Raw genomic sequence first — 14,168 nt, 5'->3', positions numbered from 1 at the left:
TGGTTTCTTGGCAGTAAGTCTTAAAAATTTATCAAAAGAGTAGCAGGTAACAGAAGTGACTCTAACCAGACAATTTCAGAGATGCTGCTGTACTGGGCATTACAAGGGGTTTTCTATACCATGGCCTAATATAAGCAAAGGAACTTAAAACTATATGCTCTCAGAAGCTGTATCTTCCTTCTCATTCTCATAATTTATTCTGCTGTAATTTATCCTGTGGCAAGTTTCAAAGACAGTATTATCTAGACTAACAAACAGCTTAAAAAAGAAACTTGTGACCTGAGCTTTCTTCAGCTATTATAGTTACTGCTACTGGATCTGTAAAACACATTTTCATGTTCTGACAGGAAAAAACCTCATTTATTCAGCAACACTATTTCCAGACACCTGACTTAACCATTTCTGAAGCATAACACACTGCTAACACACTCTCAGACTTTTAAAAATACAGTAAGCAATGTAGCTTGAGTTTTGCATCACAGGAATAAGTCTCCAGCAGAGATCCTCCTCTCACAAATTCTTCAAAATATAAATTTGTGCTTTAAAATAACACAAAATGTTCCATCAGAAGGCAGATATGTCAGATATTAAAAAACTTAATTACAAAACTGTACTCATATTTGAAAAAGCCAGAGTAGTCCACTACACCTAACTCCAAACACAGGACCAATTACAAAGGAAATCTGAGGACTTAAGTTTCGTAAAATAAAAAGCATTTTATCCAGGGTTACCAGCAATAAATATATATTGACACACAAATTTATACGCATATGTATCTATGTGTATATTTAAGCGCGTATGTGCGCTCATCAACATGGATGCATTCAGTTTTGGTGCCCCTGGGCCCCTCACTACATACAGCAAGGACACTGAGGTGCTGGAACAAGTCCAGGACAAAAGAACTGGGGCAGGGTCTGGGGCACAAGTCCTGTGAGGAGCAGCTGAGGGAGCTGGGGCTGTTTAACCTGGAGAAAAGGAGGCTCAGGGGAGACCTTCGTGCTCTTTACAACTCCATCACAAGAGGTTGCACCCAGGCAGAGGTGGTCTCTCCTCCCAGGTGACAAGTGGCAGAATGAGAGAAAAAGGCCTTTGGTTGCCCCAAAGAAGTTTTGATTGGATATTAGGAAAAATTTCTGGACTAAATGAGAGGTCAGGCATTTGAACTGCCCAGGGAATTGTTGGTGTCACCATTTCCAGCGGGATTTAAAGGACACATAGACATGGCACTTAAAAACTTTAGCAGTGACTTTAGCAATTGGACTCAATGATCTTTGAGGTCTTTTTCATGATTCTGTGATCCTGTATGTATACATACACTGCATGAAATGTATCTCTCTGAATTGAAGGAATCTTTAAAAAAATTACTGGAATTTCATTTTTACAACTGTAAGATCATCACAACAACACTAACATTAAAAAAAGATCAATTTATAGAAGGAGAAATAAATGTAATTTACACTTGAAAAGCAAAGCAGCAGAATTTTTTTTATCATCGGCAGTGAAACAAAAGAGATTTGGGGCTTAGTTACTTATAATTAAACAGGAGAAACAGCATTTTAAAGCCATTAAGCTCCCAATTCTGCAGAAATGATCAATGAACTACAGAAGCTTTACACCAATTCAATTCTAGATTTTCCCAATTTATTTGGAGTTAAATCACTGAGGCACTGAACAATGCTTGACCAATTTTGCAGCACAAAACCATGGAACAGGAACACTGTCCCACATAGGGAGGTTGAGGAGTGTGTGTTGGTGTCATAGTCAGAACTGCAGACACTGCTTTAGAGAACCGATGTTATAAACTACCATATTTGGAAAATAATCCTTTACCCTGAAGTACAGACTGGCAATTAACATTTCAGGAAAACCCAGAAAAAATGCAAATGTAAAATTAAATCACGGTTATGATAACAATGGGACTACTGTTTATGCTGTAAATATATCATAAAAGTACCCCAACTACTTTTTGGTAAAAATTTAAAGCAGAGCCACAGGAGCCTTTCAGCATATATTCTATCTTTTGGGTTTTCCCCCAGTTCAGGAAGTAGCTTTTTCATGCCCACAAGTACTGACCTATTCTTCAAAATAATGTAATCTATTTCTGAAACACATGCTAAAAGGCACATCCAAGAACTAATTAGTAACACTATGACCACACAGGCACAGAAGTAATAAACATGTCTTACTGACAACAGACATGAAAGGAACCAGAGCTGTACTGGAGGTTTTTTGTTTGTTTGGTCGTTTTTTTTTCCAAATCACACATGTTTCTCCTGCTATTAAAAGCAACTAGAAATAATTTCCTCTTGGATATTGATGAAAGCTGTAGTTAAAAACCCATACAACTATGGACTTAACTCTGTAAAATTTTTCCAAGCTCTGACATAAAAACACTTCTGACTGATATATCAAGCAGTAACATTTCTAAGGTTTAAAGTTAAATATAGTATTTGCAGAAGTGGTATGATTCCTGGGACTAAATATATAAAGCACCTGCGCATAGAAAAGAAGCTTAAACACATGTTTATTTAAAGCCAATATTGCAACTTAATTATCCAAATTTACACCTTAACTTCTTATCTATAGATTAGCTTTTAGAAACGTGATACATCTAGGGAATATTCTACTGCAGTACTAAAGGACAGTTTTCCAAATTTCTTTCTTCAAAGGAAGTCTACATAATTTTTACATACCTATGCAGCTGTTCATCTTTGTAGTTCCTTAAATTTATATTTGGCCACTAGAAAAAACAGCAAATATAGCATTATATGAAACTTGTACATCAGTCCTTGATTAGTCAGTAAAATTCACTTACTTCTATCAGTTGTATTTACTTAATAATCAGAAACTTTTCTTGCACCTAATGTTATGTCTTAAAAAAAGACATTATTTTATTGAAAAGCCCACACTGCCTGCTTCAAGAATTGTTCAATTTTTCTCTTGAGAAGGACAGGGAATATTGGCCACATACTATATGTACAAGACCACAGTTGTAATGAAAACAAAAAAAGTATGAGAAGCTGATGAAAAATAAACAATTTTGCTTAGTTTCTTTTCTGCAAATAACAAAAAATTTGATATGCATAACAGGGAAATAATTTTTAGCTACTGTTTTGAATATTCATCAGATTGGCTTAAAAGTAATCATTATTCTGTTACAGATCACTTAAAAATGCTGCTTATTAAAATGGTATTTAAACTCCCTTGTTGATGCTTTCTCAGATACATTAAGAAGGAGCACATGAGAAATAATATTCTCTTTAGGATCTATTCTTTCTTCCCATTACATTTTCCTCTGTTTATACAACCATCTGTTGTCTCTATGGTTTCAGATTTCTTTCTGTTGCTACTAGTGAGTATCTTCTTGTCAGGAATGGCAAAAAAGTGAATCAAACATTCTTCTTTCCTATCTATGCAGCACTGTTCTACATTTCCAGTTGGTATTCCAGTATTAAGACACACACAGCACTAGTTAATGATTAGTAAAATTGATCACACCAAGTAATAGTGCCAGATACAGATGAGGCTGACACTTTTGCTGCTCTTTTAGCAGCTTAGACAACAAGCTGAGCAAGTGAAAAAGGTAGTAAGGCACCACCTGAACTGCACACAATGAGGTGGTTAGAGAGCTGATGCTCCACAGATACAAGGCTGCAACAGACAAGGGGGAGGTGAGCAGCCAAATGAGGTAACAAATTTCAGACACTGGAATCTGGATCCTGCTCATTAGGGGACTAAAGACAACCACTCTGGTAACATTATCTCAGTTTATGCTGGTGTTACACGGACAGAAATGGTTAGAAGTAAGCCAGAAAACATACACACTTCTCACTCAGAAAGGAGTCCCCAGTTTTCAGACATTAGGAACTTTTTGACATGACACTAGAAAATACATTGCTGGGGAGGTTTGAGATGGCAGAGAAACTGGCTGTTTGACATAAATTTCAGTTTAAAATACCCCAAAACACAGAGGTCAACTACATAAAGCTTCCACTGTTAAAATACTACACATACTAACAGTGAGATTCTGAAAAACAGTTTTCTGGTAATATCTTTAATAGGGAATCAAAGGTAAAAGTAACTATGACTAATAATAGTTATATAGTAACCCAGTAAATGGTATAATGGCAGTAAAAAAGTCTTTAAACAGTGAAATCTGGTGGAGCAAAGCTACTGTCATATACATATTCAGGTCTTTATACCAGACAGATTCTTGCTCTTTCAACTTTATCGGTCCCTGAAAAAAAGGCACAGAAATATTTAGTTTCTTTTCTTTTTCTCAAAAAAACAACATAGTCTTGATTATGACTGTCACCATTAAGCCTTTTTTGTACTTTGACCATCTTTGTAACAACACAGTAAAGAAGACAGTAAGAGAATGCTATTCAGCTCAAGGATGGCTTTGATGCACAGAATGACATTTTGGAATAATTTTGGTTTGAAATATTAAGTATTTAGAAAGTTTTCTTAGTCAAGCAAAGTATATTTTCTGCTTACAAAAAGAGGTAGTATCTTAAAATCTGTGCATTAAATATATTTAAGATATATAAATATATTTAAAACAATGCCCATCACCCCATTAGTTATTTCCTTTATATTGTAAAAAGAAATTAATTCTGTAATGAAATCATTGCTATAGAAGTATTTGCATTAGTTCAAAACATTTAATGAAGTTTTCATACATGGTTCAGTCTAAGCATCTGAAGTTTGATCTAGAACCCACCTCTTACTAAAACCTTCAGCTCACATTATTTTAAAAAAATCTGCTATGAATCTTAACATAGCAGTACCCCTCTGCAGTCTGAGGTATTAGCAGCTTTAAAGACAATATACTAATTCTATAAAGTTGATTTCTATACAAATAAAAACATAAAACATTTAATACATGCTTCTTAGGAAACTGTGAATTTAACTATCATGCGTTTTTTAATGTAGTTTAAGGGTTGCATATAAAGAGACTACAGCAGCACTGACTAAACCCTGGAGATTCTAATTTCCTGAAATAAAACCAATTATTAGATGTATTCTGGAATGAATATTAGAAAGCCAAAGCTCACAAGTGAAAAAGACTTTTTCTCCAACATATTATCATGGCCTTTGTAAGCTCACCTTGAGTATGGTCCCTATTAAATTCCAATTCCAGTCGAGGTTCTCTTTGTGATTGAGCACTTGGCTGTCTCGAAGATTCATGATGAGTGCTTCTTCGGTATCCTGGAATACAGACATGAAACAACAGGTTTCCCTGCATCATCTTTTTCAGTCTTGCCACATGAACTACTTACTGCTCATGTAAAAATCATTAAAGTGCTGTGTTTTACAGTAAATTGTATGGTTATAGTACTGTGTTAAGGATCTAAGTGTACTGCATTAAGGATCACAACTGGTCGCAAAAAGTATTAAAAGTTATTGGAATTTCATTCCTTAATTTACAGAAATGCAATTTAGTATCCATAAGTGTCTGCAAGACAAATGAGATAAAAAAATACTACATAGAATCACACAAATGATTCTGAATTACACTGAGTGAAGCTTGAGGGGTAGGATACAAGTCTCCCCAACACAGGGTCAAATTCAGGTTTGAAAAATGAATTATCATAATACCTTTAAAATAAAGATGTCTTTCTGCACACGGTACTGATCCCTTTTCTGGTGTGTTGAGATGGCTTTCTGAATAATATGATCTAAATGGAGGCTGTAAGGTTTAGGGCCTCTTTTCTTCATCTCGTGAAAACGTTTTAAGCAGTTGAGTGCTGCACTTGCCCGCCTATTAGAAAAAAGAAATACTATAATTAGTACTTGGCAATTGTTATCAGACTAAAGAGGACCACCACCTTCTCAGTAAACAGTTCAAGAAAGAGCTGACCAACAATTCTGAAACAAAGAAAATTATTTTCTTGAGACACATTTTTATACAACCACAAGACTCAGTCTCATATCAAAATTATACAGAAAATTATCTTTTGGAGTTTCTAGCACTGAAGTAGTATTCTTACTGATAACTTTTCTTCTGCTCTGCAATTACTGGTGTCTGTCACAGTTCAGAGAGGATATTGGAAAGTTTAAAGTTGACTTCCATTGTAACATATCACAGTAGATCAACATTCTGCAGTGAAGTTGTTAGTTGAGAGCGCTAGCTTCAACTTAGAGTAACAAAGTGTCTCTCATTCATTCTCATCCCCATCCTGCCTCTCTGCAAGGGTGGCAGGACTATCAACAGTACACTCCCTACTCTTATATCTGAACAGTTCAGCAACAGCATGTTTCTGCTTTCTGGGAAAAGATAGGAAGTAACTCGAATGACAGCTGACAGGGGTAAAACCAGTTAATTACAAAACAATGGTAGCAGAAAAAACCCCACCTACTGAGCAAATAAAAATAAAGAAGTCTTAAAAAGAGGAGTCAAGTCAATCTTTCTTCCCCATAAACAAAAATTGTCATAGTGTGGGAGAGTGCTTTTATTTTATTTTCAAACAAATACCTTTGGATTTGTCACTTATTTAAGTTTAATCTGTAACACAAAGATTACAATTTTTCAGACCATAAAACAGTGTAGAGTGCTGACCAATGACAAAATCCTCAAACAAAAAATACTACTTCTAAAAAACCACTTTCTTTCAACAGAAATGGGAATTCTTACTACTCTATCAGGTGTGTCCAGAAATACCAACAAGGACAACAATTCAGGTAATGTATAAGCATCTGTCTTCTGCCCTTTGTCCTTTTTTTCACTCCACCACTTTGGCCATGTGAAATATCCTCTCCTGAAATTTCAGATATGCCTTTTTTGAAAAACTAATGCTGTCATTGCATAGCAACGTTCTCCAATGACATATAAGAAACCTTCAAAACTAAAAAACAGAAGAGCACTACACTTTTAGGAAGTACTCTACAAGCACCATTTATCATTTCACACTAACAGTTTAGAAAAATCCTGTAATTTATCACTGACAACACAATGAAAGACAGAACATTATGTTATATATCAGAATACTGATCTGACAAGACAGATCAGCAATGGCAAGAGTCCTTAACAAATACATTTTTACAAGTGAAAGAAACCTCAACGCACTGATTTTGTCTTCTACAAAGAAAACCAACTAAGAACACAAAGTTGAAGAAATACATATTAGAGACGTGTGAATATATAATTATTAGATTTCTTCCATTAGAAAGTTTCAGAGAAGATAGCATTTTGTGACAGAACTTTATGCTTTCAAATGTAACATATAATTCTTACTGTCTTTTCTCTTTCATGATGTCAAAGGATGCTGCCATATTCATCAGTGTTGGTAAGCAGTGCAAGTGATGGCTATGAGAATGAGGAAGAATTGTGTTTGCCTACAAAAAAACCCAACAAAAGACCCGCTAAAATAACTTATTACAACGATTTCATCCATCTTTTTAGGATCAACATTTCAAGAATCTACCACTTTTCACAAGATTTTAACAAATTTATGACAACAAAATTACATTTTGCTTAATGTCAGAGCATAATTATCCACATGATTTTGAATTTGTGATCTAACAAATCAACTGAATTACATTAACAAGTCACTTTAAACAATTTCAGAGTTTTATAGTACATATTGTTTCCACTGGAGTTTAAGTTGCAATATGCAAAGACTTGCAAAGCAGGAGCTTATGTCATGTACATAAAAGTACTAAAAAACCCTAAAATCAGAAATCCAATTAAAGCTGATGTTTCTACTAAAGCATTAGTGCACAAAAACCCCTGATTTATTAACATAACATTCTAAGTTACTTGACATTTAAGTGCTTTTAATAAACATACATAGTTCTGCAAATATTTTTAGAAACTAAAGAACATGAAGATAAAGAGATTATTTACATTTCCAAACACTAAATAAACAGGTGTATTTAGTGTATTTTTAAAGTATTTTTTTCAGTCTTTGAGAAACAGTAGCCATATCTGATTAACAGATCATCCTTCAGAAAATCAAAAAATACCTGTGCTTTATAGCATACTCCAGTGTGAGTTAACAATCACACCCATTCAAAAGTATTCAGGAAACCAGAAAAATAGGATATAATATTATAAAAAATGTACACAGGAGTATTTATGAAAACAGTATCATCATCTCAGTACAAGATTAGTTTAAGAAAGAGAAGATACTGTAAGAGCTGTCTTAGGTCCACAGAAGTGGAATGAAGCTGAAGTTTCCCTGCAGCAGGAGCACTCCACCAAGATGGAATTGCCTGAATGAGTAACACAGAGTACCAAAAGCACATCAAGCTGAGTATGAATAAATTTTCATCTGTCTCCCCGGTGAGGCAGAAAGCTAAACACACTTGGTCAGAGGCCTAGTGACCATCATTCTTAGAAAAGCAAAAATTAGCAATGGTCCTTTTCCCAAACACAGTTACTGATGGGAGTGTTCAGAGGGTTCCAGCTTAAAAATACAACTGCTGCTATGGCAAGAAAGTGAGAGTCAGACCTACAGACAGCCTTGGAGCAGAGCCCCTAGCACTAAATTCTTTCCAAACAGTCTTCCTATTGAATTATACTGGCTTTAATCTATGAAGTGCCAGAAGATATAATGTGAAATTAATCCACTATTCATATGAAATCTACATGTTTCAAGCTTGGAATACAAATTAATGCTATAATAGCAAGTATCTATTCACAAGTAGTTACATAGAGTGGTATTTACCATGTGCAGAAGTTCTCCCAAAAGGATAGTTGCTCTGACAGATACATGGTCATCGCTACTTGTGATCACTTCAACCAGACCCTTCAGAAAGCAAAAAAACATTACAACATTTAAGGTATAACACCTTGCTTGAACTCTTGCAAGGAAAATGTAGCAAGTATCTATTAAAACTGAAAGTCATTAGTTACCTCCAGAAGCCCATTGGTAATAAAAGCAGAAAGCACTAAAGCCAAGTAATTATCCATGAGATCAGGCCTAAAGAGGAAAAAAGTATGAAAACAGTTTAGAAAGTACATTTCTTATTGTTCCTGCAAGAAAACAAGAAACGTTTTGTCCACACTGCCACAAAACAAAAGAAAAGGAATGGCTTTGACTAAGTTAAAGTCATTAAATCCTCACCTTGACCTGGCTCGATGGGGTAAAACAGTTTTAGCCTCAGCAGCTACAAAGCCATCAGAAAGTCTCCAGCAGTCTTGAAACCTGCCTGGATCTAGAACAAAAAAATATGGACAATGGTAATTATAAACATGGCTTTTACAATATTATTATAATGGCAGTCTGTATGTAAATAATAACCCTTGACTGCAAATATTATTTCAGGTGGTTTCAAATTACAGAAAATTTTGTCAGAGGGGATCTCTAACAAGTCATCTAGTCCACAGTCCTGAACAAAGCAAGGGTACCTTGAAAGCTAGGACAAAGATTGTATCTAAGTGTCAACAAAAACAGTGATATTTCCAATTCATAAACGTATTAAACATGTTTAAGAGAAAATACCATTAGCACCTAAAATGTTACAAGGGATATCCATATATAGGAGTAGAAAGTTTGCAACAAATAATGATTTATTTACTTATAAATTTAAAAAAGCAGACACTTCTCTTGGGTTTACAAAGGACTAATTCTAAAGGTAAAATACTAACTTGGTTAAATTTAAAGACACGAATAAGCATGCACTTGCCCTCAAAAAAGCAGCAGTCTAAGGACAATGGAGACAACTAACAGATAGACAATATACAGAAAAGACTGACTAATAACTTGTCTGTAGTATTCACTAACACATCCACAATTCTGAATATTCCTAACAGTTCAAAGAAGTCTAATCTGTAGTGCTGACCTTACAGTCTTTGCATTAATGCCTAACTATGCTGATCTTTCATCAAACTTATAATACTTAACAGGTGATAAAGAATTTCAGACAGGACTTCAGAGCACCCTGAATTAAATTAAATTCAGCGATAAAACAAAGGCTATTTACGCTACATAGGAGACAGCAGAGGTTTTAAATTTGTATAGGAGTTTAATACACAGAATTCTTATGTGAATTGTTTAAAATACTTACCTACACTGAGAAGTGCCTCAATAAATTCTTCTGCAATAACAGGGAGAGGAAGGCGAAATATATCGTAGAGAACTTCAAGCAGACCTCGCTACCAAAGAAAACATAACACAACAGGAATTTTACAGATTTACAAAATTGTCCCTTAAGATTTCTAGAGTGCTAACACTGGTGCATTTGTTGCAGTGTTTTTTTCACAAATGGAAATAAACTGGAGAAGAGAGGATGAGGTTTTTTTACTTTTGAATTGTCTCTTATTGTCACTATGAATGCTACAGTAGTTCAGGCTACTTAGACTGCAAATTTTTACAATAGTTACATCTGGAACCATCAACTTTTCTCTATTAAGTTTAATTTGTGAAGAAACATTTTTTTACCTGGAATTCAACTCTGATTATTATGCTCTAAACTTGCGACTGCAGCTACTGTAAACGTGCGTTGATCTGTACCAGAGTAAAAACTTATTTATGAACTTTTCTCCATTTTGTCACATACACATGGTGTGCTTCCCAATTTCGTAGGAATTTTATAACTGAATTACAGACTTGAACTTTGGGGGGTTAAATAAACTCAGGAACAGCTGTTTCATAACTGGAGTCTGTATTTATTTAAACCACTTAATTGTTTAAAAGTTAAGAATAACTTAATTAAAATATTAAGTATTATTTCAGTAATATATTCCAGTAAGTATATTATCAGTACTAAATATTCACCACCTACCCGGATTTCCATATTTGGTATACAGAGTACCCCAATGAGAGACTGAATCCCAGAATTTCCAGGTTTGCACAGGCTGATAATACCTAGAAAATATTAAATGTATAACAATATTCCCTCATCAACAAAAGAAAGGACAATAGACACATTTTTAAATTAGATTTCCAGATTGAAAATAAGTGAAAAACATGAAAATAACATGAAAAAAAAAGTTACTAATCACAAAACTTTATTTCCTCATTAAAAAATTGTGCTACTTTTGTCCTTCCATTGTGAACAGTACTCAAAAGTTACCTGTGAAAACAACATATGTATGGAAGAAATGAGAAAAAGATGAAAGTGTCTCTAATGAGTAACTCTTCAGTCTGAAGGTTTTCATCATCTGAGCAGAACTGTTAGGTATTTCAATCAAAAGCTGTATCTTAACCTAACAAATTAATTCATTTCCCTTTAGTCTCAGGGGAATTCTAACAGCTGTTAGATCTAAGTGTCTGAGTCCAGGAAGATGCAGTAACACACCTATCAGAAACTGTTTTCTGAAAAGTTTCAAAGTCATCACATGCTTCCTCTTCAAGCATGTGAGAACACACAAGAAACTTGAAAGATACCTAAATATTAAAATTAAGCTTAGTGATCATTGTCAGAATTTAAAAAAATAACACAAATAGTGTCGCGAAACAGCTTAAGTATAGCCTGGAAAAACTCCACTCAAAATTTTGGTAAATGTTTATATTAACTGATTTAAATCTGCAAGACAGTGTCTTGAAAAAAAAAAAAGCAATCCCTGAGGCAGTACCTTCATCTCACATATTGTAATATCACAGAGAAAGGATTTAGTAAAATGAAAAAAAAAAACAACCTTTTTTGATTTAGAAATATCTTCTACATGAAAAATTGCTATGTCCATTTCCAATTTCTCTTCAGCTATAGCAAAAGCAGATGAAATATTTGCCAATATCTCAACACAGACAAAAAGACTTCATTTACAGTGGCAGAACCATCTCAAATGCAAGTTCTTATGATATGAATGTTATTTTAAACACCTTTTAACACATTAGATTTCAAGAATGACCATCAAAATGTAATTTATAAGGCATTTTACACAGGAGAGGAAAAGCTATGCCTTCTCAGGAGTCTAAGAAAACTATGCATTGCATCCTCCAATTTTACAGTATCAAAACACATATTAAGTTCCATTGTAGGAAGGTATTGATAGAAATTAAGACATATCAAACGAGACAGATCATGTGTCATTAAGTAGAGATAAAATCACACTTCTGATCATCCAATTTCCAACAAATAAACAAGTCTTACCTGCCCATGATCGAAACGCAGCCACTATTCCCATTTTACTAGCCAGGAATCGCGCTTCTCTGTCCTCTCTGCCAGTGAAACAAAAAATGTCACAATGCAGGTAATAATTACAAAACAAACAATACTACAGTATTATTATTAAAAGGTAGTTAACTGAGATAGGGGACAAAATCCAGAGTAAAAGAAGTATTTTATGTATGCATATATGTGTACATATGTATTTACACAATGTATATAGACACAGAAAAGGTTTAGAATTTTTGATTATTGTTACTTTTTCTCTGCCAGGGGAGTTTCCACAGGAGGATAACATAAAAAACACCCCAAGGGGTCATATGTATCACTCTGCACCTACATTGACACTAAGTCTAGAGCAGAGATGTAAAGATTTGGACCTTATTCAGTTACCCAGACCTAAGCATCTAATCCTGTTTCATAATTAAAAAATCCTGAATAATTCAAGTTGTAAGCCACCTCAGGAGATCTCTCTTTAGTCCAAATCACCTAGTCTGTTATCAGACTAGGCCAGATTATAGAAACATAGAATGGTTTGCTTTGGAAGGCACTTTTAAAGGTCATCATAGTTCAACCCCTCTGCAAGAACTCAGTAAATGCCTTTACAGTGTCCAGAGCTTTAGGAGGTATATAAGCTTTTGTAACTCAGCTTGGAATACCTGCAAAAAAACTCAAGGCTTTATCCAGCTGGGTGCTAGAAACTCAAGGCAGCAGGACCTCTCTGGACAACATATTCTAACTCTTGACCAGCCTCATATATAAAATCATCCCCACTGCCCCTAATATCAAGTTGAAATATTTCTTGCTACAATTTGTCTCTGTTGCTTCCTGTCCTCCCACCTTACACCGCCATGAAGGGCCCTGGCTATATCATCTTGAAAGCATTTTCATAGGTAGTAAAAAGGCTGCTATTCAGCAGAGGGGGTGCCTCAACCTTCTCCTCTCTAGGCTAAACAAGCCCTTAAATTCTTAACAGTATTTTAGAAAACTGTACTCTGGCCTACAAAATTCAACTTCTAGAAATTTAGTATTTGGAAGGAAGTACAGCTCAATTCCAATGCTATGAACATAACTGATGGCACAAGTAGCAGCACTAACACTTACTTGAGTTGTCCTTCTGCTGTGTCTGGATTATGCCTGTAGTGAAAATCTGTGTAAGGGGCTAAAATTCGCTAAACAAAAGAAAGACACGCATTATTTTCACATGAAAATACAGTTAAGTCGCTAGTGCCCTTTCCTCAGTCCCACTCCACACTGTTGTATTATTTCTGCTTCATAAGTCTCAGGCTTTTAGCCTAAAACATTTTATCTTTTATCTTAGACACTGCGCGCTAACACACAGGAAATCTGAGACAAAAGTAAAACATTTTAATGAGTAATAAAGTGTTTAATTTCTGTCACTAAACAAATAAAACTGTACTAACCTCTAATTCTACATCTGCTCGCACATACTGTCGGGTCTTTGGATGATTAATGAGGTGCAAAACTGTAGTTATCAGAGCCTCATTTATTCGGCTTAGCTGACAGTCAATCACATTTTTCAAGATGGTACTTAAACCACCCCGAAGAGCCACCACCTCAGGATTCTGAAGAGCTAGATAAAGGAAAACAGGTAATTTTGGCCAGTGATCTAAGATAAAACATTTCATGGTATATGACAATCTCGTCATCTCTAGTATGGGTATCTTATTTATCCTGAACACTGCTGAGGCACATGGAACTAGTTGACACTGGTAATGAATGGTGATTTTGGATTCATTTATCATACACAAAAATACTGGTCACTCAGTCTCCAATTGGGCCATTTCCCAGTTTAACTCCCAACCAAGTTTCCATATAGCAGTTTCTGGATTTTCCCATGAAGAGTTTTCATGCTTCACTGAACCAACATAGATAAAATATTTATACTGAAATAAGAGTAACATTTTGTTTATTTCTGTAAAACAGAAACTTTAATCCTGTAAACAAATTACTGAATTATTTCCCACTGATTAATTTTGAAAACCTTTAAAAAATAGCAGCCAAATGAAAGTTTAGGGAGTTAGTATAAACCACTGTCCTGACAACTACAGTACCCACCCCAAAATTTTTTTAAAATGAGGATATTTTGC

The 14,168-nt window shown here is 34.8% G+C and overlaps 1 protein-coding gene across 2 annotated transcripts in view; it reads right to left on the bottom strand.

Annotated features, from left to right (window-relative positions):
* Positions 1-14,168, bottom strand: part of RICTOR (RPTOR independent companion of MTOR complex 2) — a 73,815-nt gene that overhangs the window by 25,671 nt on the left and 33,976 nt on the right. For both annotated transcript variants that reach the window (XM_054652679.2, XM_054652680.2), the window contains exons 8-19: positions 13,482-13,651; positions 13,162-13,229; positions 12,043-12,110; positions 10,732-10,814; positions 10,015-10,102; positions 9,072-9,162; positions 8,861-8,927; positions 8,673-8,753; positions 7,238-7,338; positions 5,602-5,764; positions 5,110-5,211; positions 2,694-2,740 (exon numbers count right to left, since the gene is read on the bottom strand). In XM_054652679.2, the coding sequence (XP_054508654.1) occupies positions 2,694-2,740; positions 5,110-5,211; positions 5,602-5,764; positions 7,238-7,338; positions 8,673-8,753; positions 8,861-8,927; positions 9,072-9,162; positions 10,015-10,102; positions 10,732-10,814; positions 12,043-12,110; positions 13,162-13,229; positions 13,482-13,651 (1,129 nt within the window). The remainder of the gene's footprint in view (positions 1-2,693; positions 2,741-5,109; positions 5,212-5,601; positions 5,765-7,237; positions 7,339-8,672; positions 8,754-8,860; positions 8,928-9,071; positions 9,163-10,014; positions 10,103-10,731; positions 10,815-12,042; positions 12,111-13,161; positions 13,230-13,481; positions 13,652-14,168) is intronic.

The sequence above is a fragment of the Agelaius phoeniceus genome, chromosome Z (genome assembly GCF_051311805.1).
Source record: "Agelaius phoeniceus isolate bAgePho1 chromosome Z, bAgePho1.hap1, whole genome shotgun sequence".
NCBI lineage: Eukaryota > Metazoa > Chordata > Aves > Passeriformes > Icteridae > Agelaius > Agelaius phoeniceus.
This window is presented reverse-complemented; position numbering and strand designations above follow the sequence as displayed.